The 26,516-nt window shown below is 46.9% G+C and overlaps 1 protein-coding gene across 1 annotated transcript in view; it reads left to right on the plus strand.

Annotated features, from left to right (window-relative positions):
- Nucleotides 1–26,516, plus strand: part of DHX29 (DExH-box helicase 29) — a 51,654-nt gene that overhangs the window by 15,559 nt on the left and 9,579 nt on the right. Inside the window, exons 10-26 of the mRNA XM_044276232.1 lie at nt 269–434; nt 779–902; nt 2,571–3,173; nt 4,748–4,891; nt 5,586–5,762; nt 12,953–13,093; nt 13,862–14,000; nt 15,015–15,135; nt 17,473–17,557; nt 19,116–19,204; nt 19,572–19,700; nt 20,808–20,883; nt 21,640–21,864; nt 22,247–22,383; nt 23,249–23,339; nt 24,216–24,527; nt 24,690–24,821. Coding sequence (XP_044132167.1) covers nt 269–434; nt 779–902; nt 2,571–3,173; nt 4,748–4,891; nt 5,586–5,762; nt 12,953–13,093; nt 13,862–14,000; nt 15,015–15,135; nt 17,473–17,557; nt 19,116–19,204; nt 19,572–19,700; nt 20,808–20,883; nt 21,640–21,864; nt 22,247–22,383; nt 23,249–23,339; nt 24,216–24,527; nt 24,690–24,821 — 2,891 coding nt within the window. The remainder of the gene's footprint in view (nt 1–268; nt 435–778; nt 903–2,570; nt 3,174–4,747; nt 4,892–5,585; nt 5,763–12,952; nt 13,094–13,861; nt 14,001–15,014; nt 15,136–17,472; nt 17,558–19,115; nt 19,205–19,571; nt 19,701–20,807; nt 20,884–21,639; nt 21,865–22,246; nt 22,384–23,248; nt 23,340–24,215; nt 24,528–24,689; nt 24,822–26,516) is intronic.

Below are 26,516 nucleotides of genomic sequence, written 5' to 3' on the forward strand. Positions count from 1 at the left end.
GCAAACGCTGCACATATGGTGTGCTGCTCCTTGTCACCTCCATGTGCATCAAGCAACCAATGGGAGGCGGAGCGAGCACAGCATTATGTACCACCTAATCAAGGCGCTCTATTGGATAGGAAGGGCAAAAGTGCAAGAATAGTGTTGCATGCTGTGCCATTCTTGGTGTGAGAACACAGCCTCGGATTCATTCTTATGAGGCCTGATGTCAGGTGATACAATATATTCATGATACACTTATTGTTTCCCTTATTCTTTTAAAATTCAGCTAAATCCAAACCACCTCTCGACATCCGAAACTTTGACTACACGTCTCGCAGCTGGACGGGCAAGTCTCCGAAGCAGTTTTTGATTGATTGGTGTAGGAAGCATTATCCTAAAAGTTCCAATCCCTCATTTGAGAAGGTACCTATGGGCAGGTACTGGAGAAGCAGGTAAGTGTCACCACATTATGCCATGTTCGTGTGTGGCTCTGTATTTAAACAACCTTTAATGGTATCTATTTATGGAGGAGCTGGGTGACAACCTATGCAGCACCAATACGGAGTCCGTGATGGCTCTCAGTCAGCTTCACCATATCAGTTCTGTCTAGTTAATGTCAGGAAGTATGGTATACATCCCTGGATAGTTGGCAGATTTGCCATTGAGGACTCTGGTAAAGCTGGGTGGCAGCGCTTATTATAGTTTTAAAAGAATATTTCATATAGTACCAATGTAACCATATGAAAGAATTAACAATCTGTTTGTGAAGATTTTAATTTCACCTGTGTCCTTTTAGGGTAAAAATTGTGAAATCGAATGATGACGTCATGTCTGTGTGCCCTACCATCGTCACAGAGGACAGCATGCAAGCTCAGCACCTCGCCGCCACTTTAGCTCTTTATGAACTCACTAAAGGCCAAGTATGAGATTTTCTTTTACTTCTATAGGTTTTTGTTGTTGTTTTGTTTGGGGAAAGAAGGATCAGACATGTTGGCTTTTCTCACAGGAGATAACTGGCAGCAATAGATTCCTCCCTATTGGATTAAGCAGGGTGCTGAATCTCCTTAAAGAGACCAGTTCTGAATGGAGACTTTATTGGCTATGCTCCATGAAAAACGAAAATACGTATCTCCCAAGAAAAAGAACCATCTCGCCAGCGCCACTTATTGGAAGCGGCTCCTTATGAGTCAAGATTCAGCTTCAACAAGCCTTGAGGTCTTCAAGGCATCACGCTGAGCCAACCAGAATCTTACTCTGTACTGATGAGGGGCAAGGACCCCAAAACAGCTGTCTACAGATGGATATCAGGCTTGGCTGGATTCATTTGTCAAATCCCAAGGCTTGTTGGAAAGTCTGATCTTGACTCATAGGGGGCCACTTTCGGTAGGTGGAGCTGGCGAGATGGTTCTCTTATGAGATACCTCTTTGCATACTTTCTCCGTATTGGGAATACGTGCACGTGGTGGTGGGGGGATTGCAAGGAATAGCCATGGTCTGAGCAAATATTTATTTGACAGCTGTCTTAGGTGTAGGCTTTTAGGCAGTTCAGACCCCCTCCTATGCTTACAGTCGAGGGTCCCGTTTTCTTTATTCAGTGTAGCGTTGGCTGCACCTCCTTGGTTGGTTTCCATTGAAATGAATGGGAGATTTGCATGTTGGGTTCCATATCCTCCATTTAATTTTAAAAAGAACAAAAGTTTTAAGGAGTTGCCAAGTTCTTAAATATTGATGACCTGTCGGCGATATCAGATCGGTGGGGGTCCAACACCTGGCACCCCCACTGATCAGCTGACAGCCACCAGAAACAATACAGTGGATGGAGCAGGAGGCACAAGGTTCTGTTTGTCTGCTGTGTAGTGGCCGTGCTGGGGTACAACAGCTCAGCTCCCATTCAACTGCAGTACGCCGACACCAGGAACTACACAGTGAACAGAGGCTTATATCCGCTGTACAGTTTCCGGCTCCGGCAGCAGCCCAAAACAGCTGATTGTTGGTGGAAGCAAGGTGTCACATTGGGGGCATATCGCTAGAACCTATCCTTAGAACAGAGCCTGCAAAGCGCTGGAGGGAGCACCGTGCATGCACAGCCGCCCTCCATTCTTTTCTATAAGACTGCCGAATATAGCCGAGCGCTCTTTGAAATGAATTGGAAGCGCACCGCGCAATCGCGGCCACTGCTCTGTTCGCTTCTATGGGGCTTACAGAAATAGCTGAACTAGAACTCCTTTGTGGGCTCTGTTCTAAGGATAGGTTCTAGCGATATGCCCTCAATGTCCAAGATGTGACAACGCCTTTAACATCACATTGGTGGGGGTGCAACACCTTGCTTCCCCCACCAATAAGCTGTTTCGGGCTGCTGCCGGAGCGGTGCTTCCTCCGGCACTTGGCAGGGCTCCGTTCTAAGGATAGGTGCGGGTCCCATAGGTGAGACCTGAACCTATCAGACATTGGGGGCATATCTTAGCAATATGAGACAACCCCTTTAATGACCAATCGTGAGGATGGGCCATCAGTATCTAAGTACCGGAAACCCCTGTAAAAAGCTGAGGATAAGATAATGAAACCATTGCTTTCTCTCTCCCGCTTAGTCCGTACATCAGCTGCTGCCCCTGACATACAGAGACGTGTGGCTGGAATGGAGCGATGCTGAGAAGAGTAAGCAGGAAAAGAACAAACTTGAAATCAACAAGCCCCGGGACCAGTTCATTGCCAAATTATTAAATAAACTGAAGCTGAGAGAGCAACAACTGAAGCCACCAAAAGTCAATAAAGTATCTGAGGACCCCGAAGACTCCTGGGAAAACCTGGCCGGGGAAGACGATCCGGAGCAGAACACTTTAGATCGGCTCCAAAAGGACAGTTTAGAGCCTGTGAGAAGCCTTTTCCTTAAGTGTCGTGAGTCACCAAGGTATAAAAGGCTTCTGAGTGACCGGGAGCAGCTGCCGGTGTTTGCCCACAGGGACTATATCTTAGAAACACTGAGCCGGCACCGGGTTATCGTTGTAGCTGGTGAGACCGGCAGTGGTAAGAGTACCCAGGTGCCTCAGTTCCTACTGGAAGATCTCCTCCTAAACAAATGGGCCTCGGGGAAGTGTAACATCGTCTGCACTCAGCCTCGCAGGATATCTGCCATGAGTCTAGCCACTCGAGTGTGTGAAGAGCTGGGGTGTGAGTCTGGACCTGGAGGAAAGGTGAGAACACTGAGTCCTAAAGGCATGCTGTACCCTGAACCAAACAATGGCTTTGAGAGCAGTTGGGAGAAAAGTCAACTATATTCAGTTTTGGAGGAGGGTATCCTTTATTCCCACACGTTTTTCAAACCAGCACCTGGATCTGAATCATTTGGTAATTGCATGTAATTAAAAAATTAGTTTAGCCAGTGAGCTATTCAATAAAATGTATCTGTATAGCGCCACCTGCTGTTTATCTTTTCCTTATTTCTACGTCCACCTCACTGAGGAGGTCGCACGCTCTCTGTTTAAATTTCAACTGCCACCAGCCCTCCCTTCTGTTAGAAGCTGTGACAGTTATAGGGCGAGATCTGCTTTAGAAAGGGCACACCCACCTGAGCTGTGATAGGGAGAGAGCTGCAGCAGAAAGGACACGTTGCTTGAGCTGCTAGCCTGAAATACGGTAAATCTAGCAGAACAATTGGAGCAACAAATGGGGAGATTTCTAGATCCATGTGAGGAGGTACAGGGCTGGTTCCAGCTTTATTAGAAATAGATTGTCATGTACTGTATGATGTCTGATTTTCATTTTTCTACATAAATTGTGGCATAACCTCTTTAACCACTTTCCATTGCAGCCATTTTTCATTTTTGTTTTCAACTCCCTGCCTTCCAAGAGCCATTACGTATTTTTTTTTTTTTTACTTTTCAGTTGCCATAAAAACAAACATCAAAACAATGGGGGAATTGCGTTATTTTTATTTTTTTTTAATTTACATTCCAGCCCACAAATATATATGGAATGTGGAATGTAAAAAAAGAAATGCAATTCCACCGGTGTTTTTGTTTGTTTTTATGGCATTCACTGTGCAGTAAAAATGATGTTATAACCGCCTTCTGCGAGTCAGTACGATTACAGAGATACAAATTTATATAGTTTTATGTTTCGCTTCTTTAAAAAAAAAATTTAAACCTTTTTTTTTTTTCTATGCTCTCTCACCTGCATGTACCACAGAAAAAGGTCTGGATTGACCGAATCGTTCGGTTTCTGTGTTATTACCTCCATTTTATGTCATTCCTACTGGACTATTTCTGAATATTATGCACATATCAATATAATTCAAAGCATGCAGAATTACATTGTGAGTGCTGTTGAATCTGTTAAAAGGGTGGTGCAGGCGATACATATCGATGACCTATCGTCAGGGGGAGATCCTTAAACACCGCTGCAAGGGAGACGACGTGTAGTGTAATGAAGAGGAAGCAGCGCTCGCATGGAGCTCGATCAGATATTGATGGCCTATCCTGCCGATAGGTCATCAGTATGTATGGCCTGCACAACCCCTTTACCTTGCACAGTCCAACACTGGCAGCACTAATAGGATAGTGTCAGGTTGTGCAGGGACCCACGCCCAGCTGGTAGCACCTTTCTGGACCTTTGTTGCAATCTGCTAGCAATTAATTTGTAACTTTTACCAGGAATAATAAAGGAACAACATAGAGTCATAGATAGGCATAGATGCTCCAGAATTGTTATTTTATGGGGAATGCATGTCAGGACCAAAATTCTTCTAAAATCGCTTGTTTTTTTCTAGAGTTCTCTGTGTGGGTATCAGATTCGCATGGAATCCAGAACAGGGGAACACACCAGACTTCTGTACTGTACCACAGGAATCTTACTACGGAAGTTACAGGAAGACAGTCTGCTAAAGAACATAACTCATATCATTGTGGATGAGGTAAGTCGCTGTGCACACTCAGCAGATTGGACGTTATTATGATTGTTATGTACAAATCTGCGGAACAAACACGAAAGTCATGTCCCGGGATCTGTGAGCGTTCAGCCGTCCACTACTCTGCCCGACTCTTCCATAAACATGTATGCTAAATCCACCCAGCCTTATTTCAGTAGGGATGGGGGATAAGCGTCTACCCACCACACCACTAATCTTCAAGTAAAATAAAAGGTTGGCCAAGTTAAAGTCCAACGTACCCAATCCAGGGGGAGAATTATCAAAACTGGTGCAAAGGAAAACTGGCAGCAACCAATCAGATTCTACCTTTCATTTTTCAGAACGCCTTTGGAAAATGAAAGGTTCAATCTGATTGGTTCCTATGGGCAACTAAGCCCGTTTTCCTTTGCACCAGTCTTGATAAATCTCCGCCTAAATGCTTGAGACTGTCTGCAAGTCTGGACTCTGCTTTACTTCAGTGATTAGCGCTATTCTGTCACTATTGTGATCTGACATGAATACCGTGGAAAGATTGTCTGCAGAATGCATGGTCCTAGTACGGTATTTGGGTGTATAATGCGATCAGCTCCCCAAAATCTCTCTCAGGCATGCAGGTGCCCAAGTAGAGAAGTCCTTTTATACCTATGGGTTTGCTGCTTATGTTTCTATAACTGTAGATGATTTTTCTGGTTTATTACAGGTACATGAAAGAACAGTGCAGTCTGACTTCCTGCTCATCATCCTCCGAGAGATCCTGCACAAGCGTTCAGACCTGCACCTCATACTCATGAGCGCCACCGTGGACAGCGCCAAGTTTTCCACCTACTTCTCACACTGCCCCATCATAAGGATATCTGGAAGGACTTACCCAGTTGAGGTATGTGCATAGTTGTTACAGGGTTCCTCCCTTCTTAGCCTTTCATGGCTGAGATTACGGGTAGGGGGAGTTACAGAAGCAGCTGAGCAGGCTGTGCTGCATCGTTTTCATTAAAGGCTATTTTTATATATATTTTTATGATTGCATTTTACTCATTTTGGACTAAAAATCATTTTTCTCGCCCAGTTTCCTTGGGGGGGACAGATGACCTTGGGTATAGCTCATCTCCCTAGGAGGCGTGACACTAAGTGAAAACTGTTAAGCCCCTCCTCCACAGCTATACCCTCAGCCTGGAGAGAGAGACTGCCAGTTTTTGCTTAGTGTCCAAGGAGGCAAGACACTCCCTGCTCTGCAGGGCTGTTTTTTCTCCTGTTTGGTTTTAGTTTTGATTTTTCCTTTTTTTCTTTTTTTTTTTTTTTTTTTTTTTTTTTTCATATCATCAGGGACAACAGAGACGCACTAGACCTCTCTGTTTCTCCCGGGGTTGAGCTGCGCCAGTGCCGGTCACCTGCACTGCTGCCTCCCCCACAGAAGACAAGGTGGACCAGGGCAGCCTAGCTCCCCTGCATCCCGCCAGCGTAAGGGTCGCCCGCACGCCAAGTCCCTCTTCCAGCGTCCTGCCACCACGGTGCCAGTAGCTGAAGGGGCGACCCTGCTGGAACAGACCAAGGGTGAAGACTGCTATGGTGAGAGATTGGCTTCTCCAGCCCTACGTCCGTCCCCCCCTCCCCGATCTCCTGCGTGCCTGACCCCCATACTGGGCCTCTGGACCCTTCTGTCCCTGCTAGACTAGGCTGGCCCCTGGGCTGCCGCAGGGCGACATTCTGCTCCCTCTCTCCTGGTCTCCATAGGACATTAGCACCTTCTCTCTGCAAGAAGAATGCCTAGGGAGCTGCAGAGGTCCGCACCTAGCTGCCCCTGACGGAGGGGTTATGCAGGCTTCCCACCCTCACTGGCACCCGGTCTCAGGGTCTCCCTCTCTTACCGGCCACTGCTTCAGGGCCAGGGGGCCCGCGCCTTGCTGCCCCTGACCCTCCTCTACCCTCATGGGCACCGGTCCAAGGGCAAGGTGGTTGTGGCTGCCGGCCATATGGTGCGGTGAAATGGCTGCCGGGCGCAGGGTCCTCGCTTCCGGGCAGCGGGGTGGGCACCCGCGGCCTGCAAATGAGCGCTATGCTTCAAGCCCCCGGCCGACCGTCGGAACATTCCGGTCGGCCGGGCGCAGCAAAATTTTGTTCCGGGTCCCCGGCTCTTCCGGCCCGCGGGGTGGGCATCCGCGGCCGGTATGTTCTCGCCTGGTTCTTCGCGCCTGGAGGTTCCCCCGCCCCCAGGGGATCGCAGCGCCGCCCCCCAGGCCGGATCCCTGTTAACCCTTTGGGTACAGGCCGGCTTCAGATGGGCCTGTGTGGCTGCCACACACCCCCCCCCCTTTTTTTCCCTGCTTTTTAGGGAATCTGTGCCCCTATAGGTGGCTCCCCTTTCTGCCTCAGTGAGGCTGTTATATAAAAAAAATTAAAAAAAATATTATTTATTTATTATATATATACCTTGTGGGCTGCGCAGGACGCTGCAGCCTGATCTCAGTAGTGCTGCCTGTATACATGCCCCCCTTCCATAGGTGGCATGTCGCGCTCCCCGGCTGCGGCGCTGCCAGGGTCATTTTCCCCTTCTAGGCGTTTTCTTGCCCTCTCCCGCGATACGGCGCTGGTCAAGTGCATGCGGCCCTTTCTGTAGGCAGGATTCGTCACCCTCTCCAGTTATGACGCCTGCCATGTGCAGGACCCCCCTCCTGGGCGGGATACTGCACTCTCCCTGGCTGCGGGTTGGCCTTGTGCATGATCCCCCTTTCATTGGCAGACTACTGCAGTTTCTCCGGATACGGTGCTGGCCATGTGCACGGCCCCCTTCCACAGGTGGGACGCTGCACTCTCACTGGATTCGTTGCCGATCATGTGCATGACCCCCATTCTTAAGCGGAATACTGCACTCACCGGATACGGTGCTGGCCATGTGCACGACCCCCTTCCATAGGTGGAACGCTGCACTCTCACTGGATTCGCTGCTGGCCATGTGCGTGACCCCCTTCCATAGGCGGAACGCTACACTTGTGCGTCGCTGCCGCCCATAGGCATGACTCCCTTCCGTGGACGGCATTCGGCACTCTCACTGGATTCACTGCCAGCCATGTACATGACCACTTTCCATAGGCGGTACGATGCGCTCTCATTGGATTCGCTGCCGGCCTTGGGCATGCCTCCTTCCCTGTGGCGGCATACATACACTCCCTCGGTCGGTGGTTGTTCTCTAGCCGGTACGTTGTTGGCCATGTGCATGAACCCCATACATGGCGGGGTGCTTGCACTCACTGGATCCGCTGCCGGCCATATGCATGACCACTCTTCCGTGGGCGGTGTACGCACTCTCACTGGTTTCGCTGCCGGCCATGGGCATGCCTCCTTCAGGTGACATACACACATTCTCACCGACTGCTCGCACTCTCCCTGGATGCGATGCTGGCCATGTGCATGACCCCACCCCCACCTTTTTCTGGGCGGCATACTACACTCTCACCGGATACGTTGCTGGCCTTGAGCATGGCCCTCTAACATGGGTGGAACGCTTGCGCTCCCATTGTATACGGTGCTGGCCTTGTGCGTGACCACCCCTCATTCCTGGGCGGAAATTTGCACGCTCACGAGATTCAAGGCTGTTCTTGTATGTGCTGTATTGGACTTGCACATGTTTCCCTTCATTAGCGGAGTTGTTACACTCTCACGAAATTTCGGTGTTGGGTGAATTGTTGCACACTCACTTAATGCTAGGATAGCCCTGTGCATGTCCCCCTTTCACTAGGTGGACTTCCTGCTGGATACTGTGTGGCTATGTGCATGGCGCCCTTCTGGGCGAAGTATGGTACGCCCTACTTCTCTGACGTAGGTACGGCCTTGGGCATCACCCCCCTTTTTGGGGCGGGCCTTTGCACTCTTGCCGACTACAGTTTTCCAGGTACATTTCCCCCCTTTCGGGGCGGTCAGTTTGCGTTCCATCGCATACCATACTAGTCTTGTGCATAACTCCTTTTCAGTTTGCACTTTGCACTTCCGTAGATACTGTGGCGCTCTGTGGCTGGCCCTCTTCGCTGAGTGATATTTTTGCAGTGAGCGGACGTTCTTGTGCGTTGTTCGGGCCGCGTATGCCTTCTCGTCCCGTAGGTGGGTTGGCCTCACTGCTTACGGGGCTACTCGTACGTATGCCTCCTTTCCTCCTGCGACATATTTATTTTCTTGGGAGACGGTGGTTGCAGCAAGCCTTGCACTATTCTCTACAGAGATCATTCTGTCCACCTGTGTGAGCCTAAGGTGTTGTCCAATGAACAACAAATAAATACCTTTTATATATAAGTAGACGGGCTCTACCTGCTCGCTACTGCACCGAGCTGGGTGGTGCTCATTCATTTCGTTGGCCCTTCCGCCCGGGGAGTGTTCGTGGTTTCTTAGATACGTACCCATTCGTCCTCCCGCGGCATTGTTTCCCTGCGCTAGTGGTCACATGGTCGAGAGTGCTGTCTGCAGCGCCCTTCGCATTCTATGTTGGCTCTGGCGGGACTACGGTCCCCTCACCTACTACTATTTCCTCCTCTTCGAGTGCGGTGTGGTATGATTCTTTCCGGTTGGCGCCCTCGGCGCTTCAGTCTGATCTACTACCAGGTTCGGGCCGCTCTTCTTGGGAAGGTCACCCAACTTCTCTTGGGTGCTCGCTTACCCAGGTCCGGAGGACCTCCACCTTGGGTTCTTCAGGGTATTCGCCTTCTGCGAGGCGGTGAACCGGGCGTCTCAGTGTAGCGGGGTTCTGCCTTTGAGCTGTCCTATGGCTTCTCTGTTACCCACTCCTCCTTCCGTTTGGAGGGTGTTATGCCGGCCTCTGTCTCGACTGCCTTTTCTCGCCGTCTCTGTTTGGCTCCCACTCGGTACAGATCACTCCGAATGTGGCTTCTGTTCCGGCCACGCTTCAGAGGCTGTTCCTTCACTGCCCTCCCCTCTGGGGAGAGCATGGTTGTTCATGTGGATGGTTCTGGTGTTCCTTTTGGCCTCGTACTGTCCCCCTTGTTCAAATTGGCTGTACTTGCTGTGTGCCTATTTACCGGGTCTACCGCGTTCTGTCCTCCCGCTGGGTGCAGATTGCGTTTTTTCCATTCTAGGCAATGTTTCTGCTATGGACTTACCTTCTCGGTAACTTGGGAGGACTACCATTTAGTCAAGATTGTCTTTAGATCTCCCACACCGGGACTGTAGTCCGTCTTCCTGTGGTGGCTACATCGGCTTGGGCTTTAGCCTGTCTTGTCCTGGCATCTGGCGGTTGCTGGACGGACCCTTTGGTCCCTGTCTGTCTGTCCTTCTGCTCCCCCACTCCGGGTGGATACGGAACACCTTTGTTCGGGGCCGACGGGACCAGTTCTACCGACCGTTCTGCCCGGGTTACTGGTCTGCGCCTGATCATTGGGTTTTCACCCGCTTGCCCAGGCGACTATTGTGGGCTCGCTAGTGTCGCTCCTGGCCGTGTTTCGTCCAGGATCTGTGGTAGGAATTAGGGCTTTCCTTGGGGTTCTGTGGGAAGCTGGGCGTGCCCCCACTCTGCCTTTCTCTCTCCATGGTTCTGTCTTTCTCCAGTCCGGCCTGGACCTGGGACTGGGACTCTGTTGCTTGAAGTATCAAGTGTCGGCGCTGTCCTTCCTCTTTCAGCGTTCCCCGGCCCTCTGGGCCTGTCAGGACCTTGTTCCGTGGAGCGGCTCTTGGTTTCCTTTTGTACTGCCCTCCGGTACCGCCCTGGGAACTACATACTGGGCTCTTGGCGCTCCAATCTTTCCCTTGGAGCCGTTACAGAAGTTCTCTCTACTCCTTCTGTCCTGTACGGTTGTGTTTCTGTAGCCATCGTGTCTCTGACGGGTGCCTGAGTGGCGGCCCTTCTTGTTCCGAGCCTTCTGTCTTACCCCAGGACAGGGCTGTTCTCCATTCTGTCTCTTCCTTCCTTCTGAAGGTGGTGTTCGTCTTTCCTTTCATCAAGGCAGTCGTCCTCCCCTTCTCACCCCCGGGAACGGACACTTCACCGATTTGGACGTTGTTTGGGCCTTGCAGTTTTTCCTTGGAGATCTCCGACTCTTGTCGACGTTCGGTCTCTTGTGTTTGCAGGAGGTCCGCTCAAAGGGTGGATGGCCTCCAGGGTGGCTTTCCTCCGCTTTCTCGGAGTGGCTTTTGCTGTGGTTGCCGCACCAAGGGCAGGGTTCTGCTTTTGGTGTCGCCATTCATTTCACCAGAGCTGTCGGTTCCTCCTGGGCCGGAGGCATTAGGCTTCGGCCATGCATTTGTGCAAGGCGGTCACTGGTCTTCCTTGCACACCTTACCGAGTTCTGCAGGGTGCATACTCGGGCTTCGGCGTATGCTGCCTTGGGCCGCCTGGTCTGCAGGCGGCGTTTTTTTGATGCCTTCGGGTGCTTCGCCTTGGTGCTGTGGTCCCTCCCCTCTTGGACTGCTATTGAACGTCCCAAGGTCTTCTGTGTCCCCCAAGGAAACTGGGCGAGAAAACGAGATTTTTGTATAACTTACCAGTAAAATCTCTTTCTCGCTCTTTCCTTGGGGGACACAGCACCCACCCATTCTTTGTTTTTCTTGGCACGGTTTCCGAGTTTGTTTTACCCTTTGGGTAGTTGGCTTGTTGGTTCCACTTTTGGACTTTGCCTTTTTTCACTACTTGGACACGCAACTGGCAGTCTCTCTCTCCAGGCTGAGGGTATAGCTGTGGAGGAGGGGCTTAACAGTTTTCACTTAGTGTCACGCCTCCTAGGGAGATGAGCTATACCCAAGGTCTTCTGTGTCCCCCAAGGAAAGAGCGAGAAAGAGATTTTACTGGTAAGTTATACAAAAATCTCGTTTTTCAATTGACCCTTTATTAAAAATGTTCAGCCGTTTCTGAGATACAAGGGTTAAAAATCAGTCACTTTTCCTTGAATCCTGTCATCTGACAGCTCATGTGTAGCTCTCTGATCTCCTGACCTCATAAACACTCATTATAGCTAGATTCTTATCAGACTTTACGAGCTCAGGAGATAAGAGCTACACATGAGCCGTCTGATGACAGGATTCAAAGAAAATAGACTGTGACAGCTTGCAAACAGACTGATTATTAACCCTTGTACCTCAGAACCGGCTGAACATTTTTAATAAATATTAATTGAATACATTTAATTTTTAGCCCAAAATGACTAAAATACAATAATAAAAAATGCACCCGAAGGTGTGCCTAGCCTTTAAAGAGTTTTTCTGAGATTTTGATACTGATGACTTCTCTTCAGGATAGGTCATCAGTATCTGATTGGTGGGAGTCCAACACCAGGGACTCCCACCAATCAGACTCCGCCTCCCCCACCCCCACAGTATCATAAAGGGGGATTCCAGTTTAACAAAGTTTACTTGTTGTATAATGAAAAGTTAAAGAACTCAACTTTTTTTTTAGATCTCTGTTTGCTGTCATAAAAATCTGTGTTGGTCATGTGATGCTCACGCAGATGCACAGCTCAATACAGTTTTCAGACTAAGGCCCTATTAAAACGACCATGGATCCACAAAACAAGGGCATTGGCAGTGTGCACCCCACCTGCGTGCGTCCGGGTCCATGCGGCTGCGCTGCTAAAGATAGGACATGTCCTATCTTTGGCCACATCTTGCAGATCCATTGAAGTCAATGGATCCGCACAGTGATGTGGGGTGCACAAGGCCAGTGTCCGTGCGTTGCAGATCCGCAGCTTGCGGTCCACAAAACAGACAAGGCTGTGTGAATGTGGGGGGAAACAGTTAAGCTACTATTGAATGACAGCAAGCAGAGATCTTGAAAAACTGTGAGGAATTAATAGAGAAAGTACATTGGATATTGTATAACTTTTCCTAATGCGAAAAAAATAACATAATTTGCTGCAACCATCGTACCCCCTTTAGGTGAAGCATCAGTTAGGGGAGACATCATTGTATTGGGGAATGAGATTAGATTATAAATGCTACTGTATTGGCATTTACTAATGTACTATGGATTATAGTGAATTTAAACTGTTCCTGTATTATTACCCCATATGTAAAAGTAGTTTTTTACATAACGATCAGCATTTCTTGCGCGCTTATAATCGTGGATTGTGGCTTCTGCAGGTTTTTCACTTGGAAGACATCGTTGAGGAAACAGGGTTTATCCTGGAACAGGACTCCGAGTATTGTCAGAAATTCTTAGAGGACGAAGAAGAAATAACCCTTAATGTCACCAGCAAAGGAGGAGGCAGCCAAAAATACCAGGTGACGGTCAAAATGAAGGGTCTTGACATATTGCTCAATAGTGGAAATAAAGTTTTATGAATTCTAGGTAATGGAGAGTTTTTTCACATCTGCGTTTTAGCTGTCCGTTTTTTAGATCCGGCATGGGATCTCAAAACCACAGCAAAACGCACCCATGTGAATAATACATCCTGCTGCATCCGTTCTGAACGGATCCGGTTGTATTATATTGAAAATGAACAAAACAGATCCGGCACTAAAAGCAAGTCATTGGGTCCCAGTTCCTGTTTTTTTCATGTCTGATTAGGCACCATTGACTTACATGGTTTTTGGTGCCGGATCCGGCTTCTTCAGTTACCCATGCCGCTCACAAAAATCTTGCTTGCATGGGAATGCAACAAACCGGAACAGAATGCATTCTGGTGCACTGGTTCCAATTTGTTCAGTTTTGTCCCCATTGACAATGAATGGGGACAAAACTGAAGCGTTGTTCTGCGGTTTTGAGACCCTGTGTCGGATATCAAAACCGGACAGCACAATGCCGATGTGAAAGTAGCCTTACACCTTTGATCACCAACCAATTACAGCATGCTCAAGATTTTCCATCTGAATTCAGTGCAACATCGCCCTCTGGTGGACACCTCTGTGTTGCAAGAGGCGCAAACAATTTAAGCACATTGATTTATAGGCAATTTCTATTAGGTTTGGGAGTCCTAACACCATTCTCCCTTCAATGGCACACTTTATAAAAGACCCCCATCAGGTGACAGTACAGTTTTTTCCTTATAGGAGTTTATTCCTGCTGGTTCTGTGATGGATGTAAACCCGTCTTATAAGAAGTTTTCAGCCCGGACACAGCACGCTGTCCTATACATGAACCCTAACAAAATAAATCTGGACCTGATCCTGGAGTTGCTGGTGTTCCTGGGTACGTTAATGTTTTGTGTTCTGATGATTAAAGGGGTTGTCTAATCACAGAAAATGGGGGCATATCGCTAGGATATGCCCTCATTGTCTTATAGGTGCGGGTCTCACTGCTGGGATCCGCACCTATATCGGGAACGGAGCCCCGCAAGGTGGTGGCTGGAGGACTCCGGTCCGCCCACCACCAAGCGCACTCGCCATAGAAGTGAATGGGAGTGCACCGCACATGACCGGCCACCACTCTCATTCACTTCTGTGGGCCTGACGGAAATAGCCGAGCCAGGGCTTGGCTATTTTTTGCGGCCCCCTAGGAAATGAATAGAGGGTGGCTGCGGATGCTCAGTGTGCCATCCAACACTTTTGGGGCTCCATTCTCGATATAGGTGCGGATCCCAGTGGTGCCATTCCTAGCGATATGCCCCCATTGTCTGTGATGAGACAACCCCTTTAATACCATTGCTTCCTCGTTATATCAGTTTCTTGGAAAGCTGAAGGCCACACACCCAACATGGCCACCATTACTATTTTCACGGGAATTTCGCACACCTCTAAATGCCAAATCTGCTAGTTACGTAGCAATGTCTCACTTTATAGCAAGACAAATATGCCATTTAGGAATTTCGGAAAGCTGGGTGATAACAGCCTCGAGAGCCTGAGATGAGGATCCCGAACGGAGGACCTCCACCCCCCCCCCCCCCCCCCATTAACTCAAAATTCACTCACAGTGTACATGGCAAGGGGTTTTCGAACTGCACATCCCCCTGACATGCCTGTTTTAGTAAATAACTTTTAAAAAAATAATAGCAATTCTTGAGCATCTTTTATTAGCACTGTGTAATGTGGCAACCCTCTGTTATTCCTCCTGGAAATATAGGAATCCATAGAATGTACAGCCTATGCATTTTGACAGTTGTGCCATGATACATGACTAAATTGGTCCATCCCCTTCTGTCCCTTTATGTTTTTTACTGCAAAGTCCTACCTTTGTTACTATAATCTCTGCTTTTTGTGCCACCAGACAGAAGTATGCAGTACAGAAATGTAGAGGGAGCGGTGCTGATCTTCTTACCCGGCCTGGCTGATATTCAGCAACTTTATGACCTTCTATCCTCTGACAAGCGGTTCAATGACAGGCGGAGGTAAAGGACAAGATAAAACTCTATTGCTAAAGTGTTGCCAACATCTTTGCTCCTCTCTGCTGGTGACACGTTGCATAGTATGCAGCCTTTTAAAGGGAACCTGTCACATTAAACATGGTGTCTGATCTGTTATAGAGCAGGAGGAGCTGAGCAGATTGATATATAGTTTTGTGGGAAAAGATTCAGTGTAACCTGTAATTTGAATTATACACTGCTCATTTCCATGGTTACGACCACCCAGCAATCCATCAGTGGTGGCCGTGCTTGCACACTATGGGAAAAAGCTCCAGCCTCTTCGGTGGCCGGGACCGTTGGAGCGCACATAGGTTGGTGCTTTTTCCTATAGCGTGCAGGCATGACCGCCACTGATGGATTGCAGGGTGGTCGTAACCATGGAAACGTGCAGTGTCTAATGTGATGGAAAAAAAAATCCTGCCAGTAAAGGAAGCAATATGGATTATAAGTGCATTGTATAAACTTTATCTACATAATAAATGCTATGTGCTGAAGTCACACAACTCCTTTAAATTCCTGCTCATTCTGGGCTTTGACGTCCAGGAGGCGGTCTTATCGACGACTGACAGCCTTCCCTCTATGACTTGAATACAGAGATAGCTGTCAATCACTGATAGGACCGCCTCCCGGACTTCAAAGCCCAGAATGAGCAGGAATATAAATGAAAAAATGACAAGTTTTACTGGATCTTATCCCATACAACTATATAGCAATCTGCTCAGCTCGTCCTGATCTATAAAATGCTGCCTGTAGCTTACATTGCATTATTGCATTTTCATAGTGACAGCTTCCGTTTAAATAGAATAGTCACAGCTTTCTGTGTAGTTGCAGGGGTCCGGCAGTCACTGATAGCCGGACCCCTGCTGTATGTGCTGGCATCGGTGAAAACACAGATGCCGGCGCATTAACCCTTTTTGATCGCATGGTATTAAACTTTTTGTGAGGCAAGGTGACCAGAAAATGGCTTTTTTGACACAGTTTTTTATTTTATTTATTTTTTTACAGCGTTCACCTGACTTGGTGGATCATGTGATATTTTTATAGAGATGGTCGATACGGACGCAGCGATACCTAATATGTCTACTTTTCCTTTTTTCCCTAATTTTTACCATTTTTTTTACTTTCTTTTTGAAAAAGGACGCTTTTTTTTTACTTAAAACTTTTATTTTTTTTTGTAAAATTTTCTTCTTTTTTTTGTTTACTTTTTTCACTTTCTTTTTTGTCCCACTCTGGGACTTCAGCTTTTGGGGGTCTGATCCCCTTTACAATGCATTACAATACTTCTGCATTGTAATGCATTGGCTGTAAGTGTATTACTCACTGTAATAAACTTACAGCTTCCTGCCTGTGAGACTCAGGGGGCTGGATCTCACAGGCTCACACGGAGATGGCAGCCACGATACCTAAGAAAGGCATCGGGCTGCCTTCCCTGCCATTGGTTCCCCGTCACAGCAGCGCGGGGACCCGATGGCCAACCCGCGCCTGGCAGGATACCGCACGTGCCGCGGTCAGCGCTGACAGCGGCAGTGCAAGTGTTAATGCGCGGCATCTGTGTTTTCACCGATGCCAGCACATACAGCAGGGGTCCGGCTATCAGTGACTGCCGGACCCCTGCAGCTCTACGGTACTGGTACATGTACGGCGCTCGTATCCTACGGGTTAAAGTAACACTGTCATCAACTACTAGCCCTGTTTTCCACCCATATTTTCCCCAATTTACACTGTTGGCCTTCAAGACCAGCTCTGTATTGGGTTTTGGCTCTAGTGCCACATTTTTACAATGCACCCTTCAGTTGGTGTAGAGCTTTTGTTCCATTTACTTATACTTTTTCATGTGTGTAAAAGTGCCCATACACCTTCACAAGCTGTTGACGACGACACTCCCCACTCCCTCACACACATGCATGCCTGCTTGGCCGTGTGTGTGTTCATTGGGGAATGAGGAGAAAACCACTGCCGTGCACCTCTCTACAACTGCTATCCCCAGGTTTGACTGACAATAAATTAATAGGTATGTTGGGTATTAAAAGGGTTGTCCCATCTCTGCCTTTCAAAGCCAAGATGTGAATAACACAGAGTAAGTGGAGGTCCGGGGAGTTTGAATTACGGAAATAGCGTAGATTGTTGTGCTACGCTTTTTTCATAGCTACAGAACCAGCGAGCCACTCTGATATTTCCGTAAGTCAGGCCATCCGGGGCCAGCACTTACTGGGGGTTATTCCCATCTCATAACATGAAAGGCCAAGATTGGACAACCCCTTTAAGACTGTATTGGTCTGGTCAGTGAATGCTTGATTTGATTTTATATTTAATTTTTTTAAGGTACAAGTTGATTGCACTTCACTCCATCCTTTCCAGTCAGGACCAGGCTGAAGCATTTGTACTTCCTCCAGCAGGAACAAGAAAGGTATGGATATCCATGGCGGTGGAGTATGAGTCCTATTACACCGGCCGAGAAATGAAGCAGTTATCGTGAACAAATGCTCATTCCCAATATGGCCCATGTAAAGGTGCTTCTGATCGGCCAAGAAATGACCAAAAATCGAATTTGTCGGGTGATTGCATCTTTCATACAGCAGAATATTACCCTGTGTAAAGAGGGACGTGCTGCCAACAATATGTGAACCGAATGGGGGATGAACAATAGTAATAACGATCATTCAGCCACAATTCATTTTGAATTGGGTCACACAAAAGACCTTTACATGAGCATTGACTTGAATCTAAGAGGGTTGTCGCTCAGCTACCCTGTTTCCCCAAAAATAAGACAGTGTCTTATATTAATTTTTTCTCCCAAAGATGCGCTAGGTCTTATTTTCAGGGCTGTCTTATTTTTCTATGACACAGGGGGATCAGTGGGGGGAATTAAAATGACACAGGAGAATCTGATGACCATTTTAGTACCCCTTTCTTATCCTCCTGTGTCATTTTGATTCCCCCCTCTGATCACCCTGTGTCATTTTAAATGATCCCCCTCCCCACCCTGATCATCCTGTGTCATTTTAAATGGACCCCCCCCCCCCCACCCTGATCACCCTGTGTCATTTTAAATGATACCCTGATCACCCTGTGTCATTTTAATTACAGTTTTTAGTCGTCGTCCCCCATCTTTACCAGACATCCCCCACCTTCGATCAGATATCCCCCCCCTACCTGTCACCCCGTCCCCTGTGTGTCCGTGCCAGACAAGTTGTGAGACTCCATCAGGGCAGAGCGAGCAGCGGGCAGAAGAAGGCGGCAGCTTGTCCTGGCGGCGGCGCGGGCTCTCTGATTTAAAGAGACCTCGCACCGCCTGCGCTGCGGCCAATCAGTGAGCTGCGTGGCGGCGCCTTACGGTACCGTAGCTGCGGGCTCCTTACATTCTGGGGTGGCTTGCTTTATAATCAGGGAGGCATTATGTTCGGCGGATGCTTTATAATCGGGGAGGCCTTATTTTCAGAGGGATGCCTTATATTACAGCGATAGGCAAAACTAGAGGTAGGTCTTATTTTCAGGGGATGTCTTATTTTCGGGGAAACACTGTATTTTTGGCAGTCCAATTGAAATGAATGAGAAGCACGACCACCGCTCCATTCACTTCTATGAGGCTGTCGGAAATAGCCGAGCCAGCACTCCCATAGGAATGAATTCGGTGTGCGCTCCTTCAATTTGTGGGTCCCTATCAGACATTAGGGACATATCCTAGAGATATTCCCTCAATGTCTGAGGTGAGACAACCCTTTAAAGGGGTTGTTCACGTTTTGCCATCCCTCCTCCCTGCCAGACCTGTGGAGGGAAGCATTCTCCTCTGCTCCCCACCGCTCGATTACGGCTCCTTCAGTCCATTGCACTCTGGTCGCCGCTTATCAACACCTGGAAGGGAGAGGGGTCATATGTGCAGTGGCAGCGGTGACGTGCCACTGGAGCGGACGGTCAATAGTGTTTCTTGTATAACTGTATTTTCTTTTCATTACTTTGAATTACAGATTGTGCTGGCAACAAACATTGCTGAAACGGGTATCACAATCCCTGATGTGGTCTTTGTCTTCGATGCTGGAAGAACCAAGGAAAACAGGTGATCTGCCTACTTCCACTTGGTTTTAAATTCTCTTTTAAAAAAAATTATACCATTTTAACCTTTAAATCAATACATGGTCAGTAAATCTAAATCCATGAATCTGTTATTATTTTATTCAGCCTTTTCTTTTTGAGAAAGCTGAGTGACAACCAACATGGCCGCTGTTAAATCTCTCACGGCAGTCAGCTAGCTGTTCAGTAATTGTCTATTATTGCTGCATATCTCGGCCGAATTACTAGTCAGATGACTAAGAAATCTGGATGACAACTCCTATAACAGTCAAGCGTTACAACTGCAGTTTAAGCTGAGAAGTTAGAGGTGTTCAGGATATTAATATGCTGCGATGTTGGATCATTTCTTGTAGATATCACGAGAGCAGTCAGATGAGTTCTCTGGTGGAGACTTTCATAAGCAAAGCCAGTGCGCTGCAGCGGCAGGGAAGGGCCGGCCGGGTCCGCGATGGATTTTGTTTCCGACTGTACACCAAGGAGAGGTAAAGAGCCTTGTCCAGGAGATGCTGTACTCTGGATCTTGTGGAATTAATGTGAATATCTGACGTTATAGTGAAACCTTTTATTTTGTGCAATGGGGAGTCTTAAAGGGGGTTATCTGGTACTTCAAAACTGATGTTCTATTCTTAAAGGGTTTGTCCACTTTTTTATATTGACGACCTATCCTCAGAATAGGTCTTCAATATCGGATTGGCAGGGGTCTGACTTCCAAAACTCCCTCCGGTCTGCTGCTTGAAGAGAACACAGCGCTCCTACGACCGCTGCTTTGTCTTCACCGTTTACCTGCTCGCCATAGAAAATTGCAGCGGTGAGCAGGTGTAATTACAACTCCACCGTCCTATTCACGTGAACAGGAAGGAGCTGTCCCCATTCACTTCATTGGGACCATGGAGTTGTAATTACACCTCCCCTGCGCTGCAGTTTCCGACAGCCAGCAGGTAAACAGTGAAGAGAAGGCAGTGGTCATAAAAGCGCTGCATTCTCTTCAAACAGCTGACCGGCAGGGTGCCGGGAGTCGGACCCCCGCTGATCTGATGTTGATGACTGATTCTGAGGATAGGTCATCAACATAAAAAAGCAGACAACCCCTTTAAGATAGGCGATCGGTATTACTTTTCTTTGGGTCCCAATTTAAACACCATGACTGTTTGAGGGGGCCACTGCATTCCTGTGAATACTATGTCCCCTCAGTGTTTACCAGGCGCATGCTGTGTACATCAAAGTCAGTTTTATATGTGCCTAAAATACAGGGTGTGTATACAGAGTGTGTATTATGGACTATAAATGAGCAATATTAACCCCATACATTTAAAACAGTTTTTTTGTCACATATTTGGGGAACTTGCTTCCCTTTTTATGGGTGTGCAACAACTCATCAAGCACCTGCATCTCCAAGGGGCCTTTAGGGCTTCAACCTGCCTGATAGAGCCATTTATAACATGAAAAGGATAACCCCCAACATTGTCTACAGGACCTTCCACCCCACAGTGATTGTTTTAAAGGAGAAAGCATGAGGCCGGGACCATCTTTAAAGTATTTTTCTCATTATTCCTTTACATTTCATAATATCTGTATTTTACTGCTCACAGATTTCACAGTTTTATGGACTATTCCGTTCCAGAAATATTGCGAGTACCTTTGGAAGAACTTTGCCTCCATATCATGGTGAGGTTTGTCACATTACTGATTTATTAGAAAAAAGCTGGCAATATAATTACATTTAAATAGAGCTTGTGACATTATTTATGCTGCCAGATGGTGCCCATGGGCAAGAGTGGTGCGGTTTCTGGAAAAGCAGAACTTTCTTCTAATCTGATGCAACCCTCTTTAAGGCACCTGTTGAGAAATGACTGTTCCCTATAACACTTTGAAGATTACTAAGGCCTCTTTCACACGGGCGTCATGTTTTTTTGGCCGGATAAGATGTGTTTGCGTTGCGGGAAAATGTGCTGATTTTTCCGCGCGAGTGCAAAATATTGTAATGTGTTTTGCATGCGCGTGAGAAAAATCGGCATGTTTGGTACCCGAACTTCTTAACAGAAGTTCGGGTTTGGGTTAGGTGTTGTGTAGATTTTATTATTTTCCCTTATTACATGGTTATAAGGGAAAATAATAGCATTCTGAATACAGAATGCATAGTACAGTAGGGCTGGAGGGGTTAAAAAAAATAAAAAATTTAACTCGCCTTAATCCACTTGTTCGCCCAGCCGGTATCTCTTCTGTCTTCATCTGTGAGGAAAAGGACCTGTGGTGACGTCACTGCGCTCATCACATGGTCTGTCACTTGATCCATCACCGTCACCTCACGCATTGCACCTGCGCGGAAATCTCGCCCGTCTGAAAGAGGCCTAAGGTTCCCAGTTGCCTGTACATTATGAATTATTCCTAACTTATTCTCTTTTTCTATGTTGTTGAACCCAGAAGTGTGATCTTGGCTCTCCAGAGGATTTCTTATCTAAGGCATTGGATCCTCCACAAGTCCAAGTAATCAGTAACGCCATGAACTTACTACGGAAGATCGGGGCCTGCGAGCTCACTGAGCCCAGGCTTACTCCTCTAGGTCAGCACCTTGCCGCTCTGCCCGTCAATGTGAAGATTGGAAAGATGCTTATTTTTGGGGCTATCTTTGGCTGTCTGGATGCTGTGGTAAGAAGATGATTTTTTGATTTGATTTTATTGCAAAGCAAACTTGGTCTGCTTCTAGAATATTAGTCACTCAGCAGTCCCAATGTCCTTCTCTATAAAAAAAAAAATAGCAATATTTTGGTGAATCGGTCTCAAGAATAGCTGGGTTACAAATATGACCACCATTGCAGCTATTATAAGGGTTGTCACTTTTTTCAGGATCTCTTCCTTCTTCCATGGTGCTATCTTCTTGAAATTATTTTTTTACCCTGCTTATTCCAATTGATAAGATGGACATGGCATTCACCACTAGGGATGTGCAGGTGTCTTAGTGACATCCCTGTTAGCTTCCTGACCCCGGTACCAGATTGCATTTAAAGCAATGATTGTTCCCTTGTGACAGGCAACCCTGGCTGCCACCATGACTGAAAAATCCCCATTCATGACACCGATTGGTAGAAAAGATGAAGCTGATCTGGCAAAATCCTCCATGGCTCTAGCTAACTCTGACCATTTGACCATCTTCAGTGCCTACATGGGGTAAGTCACATGAACAGAAGGATCGGAATGTATTGGATTATGGTATTTCTCCCTGATAATTAGGTCTATGTACTGTGTACATGTATTATTCAGCTTTTAGTGGCTGTATGGAAGATTTTTTTAAAGCCTGACATTTAGTGCATATTGCTATGATGTGCCACAAATGCTAGATAGGGGTGGGTTCTACCCCTGGGACCCACTTCTGTCTCCAAGTGAAGGGGCCCCAGAAGTGAAGAGAGAACAGCTATGCATGCGCTGCCACCCTCTGTTTACCACTATGGGAGTTCTGAAAATAGACAAGCAGCAGCTCGGCTATTTTTGGGAGTCCCACAGCGGTGAATGGAGAGGTGACCACGATTGCGCAGTTTGCTCTCCATTCATTGCTATTGGACTTCTGAAAGTAACCAAGCATGCTTGCTCAGCCATTTTTGGTAGTCCTAAACCAGTGAATGGAGAGGATGCCTTGCCTGCCCAGTGTGCTGTCCTCTTGGGGAGCCCTGTTCTGGAGATAGGAGTGGGACCCACATCTATTTGAGGTTTGTGGCATATCCTAGCGTTATTCCATAAATGTTGAGGTGCGACACCCCCTTGTCAGGTGGCACAGGCAACTGGTGTATGATGTATACCATGACTACTCCTGAATAGTCATTATACAGAAGCCTATATTCTGTTTATAGACGTACAGGACAGTATAGGGGACATTTGATTTTCCTGCCTGCTCTATTATCAGATTTCACATACTCATAAATCACACATCTCTGATAACAAAATACGGGAATTGATATGTGTATGTGATTCCTGTATTCTGTAGAAATGTGTCATCCCAAAACACTTATCATGTAGACCGGTTTCTTTGTTTTCACAGGTGGAAGATGATCCGAGCAGAAGGTTATAACTCAGAGATGAGCTACTGCAGGAAGAACTTCCTAAACAGAAAGGCACTTTTGACTATAGAGGTATTGCACTAGTTTTCCATTTTACTACTGTATGAAATATATGAATTGACTGGTAGTCTCATAAAAATGGCGACACCACCTTTTATTCAATGATATTGTCATGCTTTACATGTTCCTTGTTCAATAAAACGAGTTAAAAAAAAAATGGTAACACCTGTCTAAGGCTGGGCTTTACGGCGATCTTGGCCTTAACACCTGACGCATAGGATTTGGGGATTGTGGTCACGGTAACTTGCTTGTCGCACTGTAACCCCTCTCAGTTCAATGGCTGGAATGCTACACCGTGCTCGTGGGTCGTGCAACGGATGTCGTGGCCAAGATCGCCATGTAGCCCCAACCTTATCTAAAATAGATCTCTGAGGAATGGAAAATGGCACCATGCGCTGTTTACCTTTTATTTTGCTGCCATTAAAGTGCAATGTCTAGTTACCTATATGTCTAGTTAGATAGCATCATGAGTGTAAGGATTTATCAAAGATGGCAGACCCGCCTTTCAGAAGATTGGCTGTGGAAGCCATGTTGGCCGTGCATGAGTGCAGCTCTCTCCATTTTATTTCATGGAAGTTATGAAATGTTCAGCTGTTACTCCCATAAACTATGATGAAGATAATACATGCTTGTGTGGTCCTTTGTCTCCTCTTCTCTGGAGTTCTGAATGGGTTCAGTCTGACAGTGTGGCCCTCAGAACCAAGGTTGTGCAACCCTGGTCTGTCAGACCCTCCTCTGATAACCAAGATGGAGAACCCCAGGACTTGGCACAACCATGGATTACCTTCAATCAGATCATGATTGCCGCAGAAAATGACATTAGTATGCCAGTGCATAGGTCTACAGTACAGGCTGCGCTGTGTAAGCTAAATCTATTTTCTTCTTAAGGATGTGAAACAGGAGTTAATTCGGCTGGTGAGGGCAGCGGGCTTTGAATGCCCCAAATCAACGTCTTCAAATGGTGTTCAAGTATCTCAGGACAAAAAAGGAAAAATGTCTACAGAGGAGATGTCGCTCCTTAAAGCCATTTTGACAGCTGGTCTGTATGACAATGTCGGGAAGATCCTGTGCACAAAGTCAGTGGATATCTCAGAGAAGTTGGCGTGCATGGTTATAACTGCGCAAGGAAAAGCACAAGTGCACCCATCCTCTGTGAACCGAGACCTGCAAACCTATGGCTGGCTGCTATACCAGGAGAAGGTGAGATGGTGTTACTGTAGTGTCCATGTGCTGGCCCATTAGTTCCCTAATGTATGTGCCGTCCATAGAAACTCACAGCTTCAGGAATGATAAGTCTTTATTTTGTACCTCCTATAATATCCAGTTACAGTCTATCTCCATCATTCCTCTGTTCTTCCACAGGTGAAATATTCCAAGATCTTCCTCAGAGAAACTAGTCTGGTGTCTCCCTTTCCAATACTCCTGTTTGGAGGTGATATAGCTGTACAACACCGGGAGCGCTTGCTGACTGTAGATGACTGGATCCAGTTTCAGGTACATTCAGTTTTTATACAAATAGTTTTTTTTTGTTGGGATGCACGTGAATAATTTCATGTTCCACTGCATATCATTTGTATAGCCAGATCGTTGTCTGTGGGATGTGCTGGGAAACAAATTCAATACATGGAGGCCGTAACCTCACAATTTACAGGACTTAAAGGCTATGTACACCTTTGGGTACAATTTTTTTAAATTATTGTATTGTACTGATTTTGAGCGAAAATCATTTTTTCAATTGGTCTTTATTACAAATATGGAGCCTTTTTTTCTGTACAGGGCTGATATGCTTTTATAGAGGGATCTGAATTTACTCTCTGTTCTGTCAGCCAGCTAAGGCTACTTTCACACTGGCGTTTCTGGGTCCGCTTGTGAGATCCGTTTCAAGGCTCCCATAAGCGGCCCAAAACGGATCAGTTTAGCCCCAATGCATTCTGAATGGATAAGGATCCGTTCAGAATGCATCAGTTTGGCTCCGTTCCGCCTCCATTCTCTGGAGGCGGACACCGTTTTGGTGTCCGTCTGGCGATGTGGAGCCAAACGCATCCGTCCTGACTTACAATGTAGGTCAATGGGGACAGATCCGTTTTCACTGGCACAATATGGTGCAATTGTAAACGGATCCGCCTCCCATTGACTTTCAATGTAAGTCAGGACGGATCCGTTTGACTTACACTTAGACTTAGATTTTTTTTTTTATAGAGTAATGCAAACGGATCCGTTCTGAACAGATACAAGTGTTTGCATTATAGGTGCGGATCCGTCTGTGCAGATACCAGACGGATCCGCACCTAAACGCAGGTGTGAAAGTTGCCTAATCTGAAGCCTCCTTATCTCTGCTCTCTGACCTTATAAACACTCATCATAGCTCAGGTCTTATCTTACTGATGAGAATGTGGCTTAAATAGTGTTTATGACCTCTCAGTAAATTAGAGATAAGGGTTATTAGATGACCAGCACAATGTGAATTAAAAAGTACCATTCACACAGCTAGACAAACAATTAACCCTCTGTGACAGAACGGCTCCATATTTTTTTTAAAAAAGACCAATTTAAAAAAAGATTTTTAGCTCAAAATGATTAAAATGCAATCATAAAAAAAAAAATTGCCTCTGAAGGTGTAGATAGCCTTTAAAGATACAAGGTACCACGGATCATCTTCACAGACCCTGCGGCGTCTGTGACTCAACATGATAGAGTTGTTTTGAGTGGCCTCTTCTCTGGAGTTCTGAATGGGTTCAGTCTGACAGTGTGGCCCTCAGAACCAAGGTTGTGCAACCCTGGTCTGTCAGACCCTCCTCTGATAACCAAGATGGAGAACCCCAGGACTTGGCACAACCATGGATTACCTTCAATCAGATCATGATTGCCGCAGAAAATGACATTAGTATGCCAGTGCATAGGTCTACAGTACAGGCTGCGCTGTGTAAGCTAAATCTATTTTCTTCTTAAGGATGTGAAACAGGAGTTAATTCGGCTGGTGAGGGCAGCGGGCTTTGAATGCCCCAAATCAACGTCTTCAAATGGTGTTCAAGTATCTCAGGACAAAAAAGGAAAAATGTCTACAGAGGAGATGTCGCTCCTTAAAGCCATTTTGACAGCTGGTGTGTCACACCTAAACGCAGGTGTGAAAGTTGCCTAATCTGAAGCCTCCTTATCTCTGCTCTCTGACCTTATAAACACTCATCATAG

The sequence above is a fragment of the Bufo gargarizans genome, chromosome 1 (assembly GCF_014858855.1).
Source record: "Bufo gargarizans isolate SCDJY-AF-19 chromosome 1, ASM1485885v1, whole genome shotgun sequence".
Taxonomy (NCBI): Eukaryota; Metazoa; Chordata; class Amphibia; order Anura; family Bufonidae; genus Bufo; species Bufo gargarizans.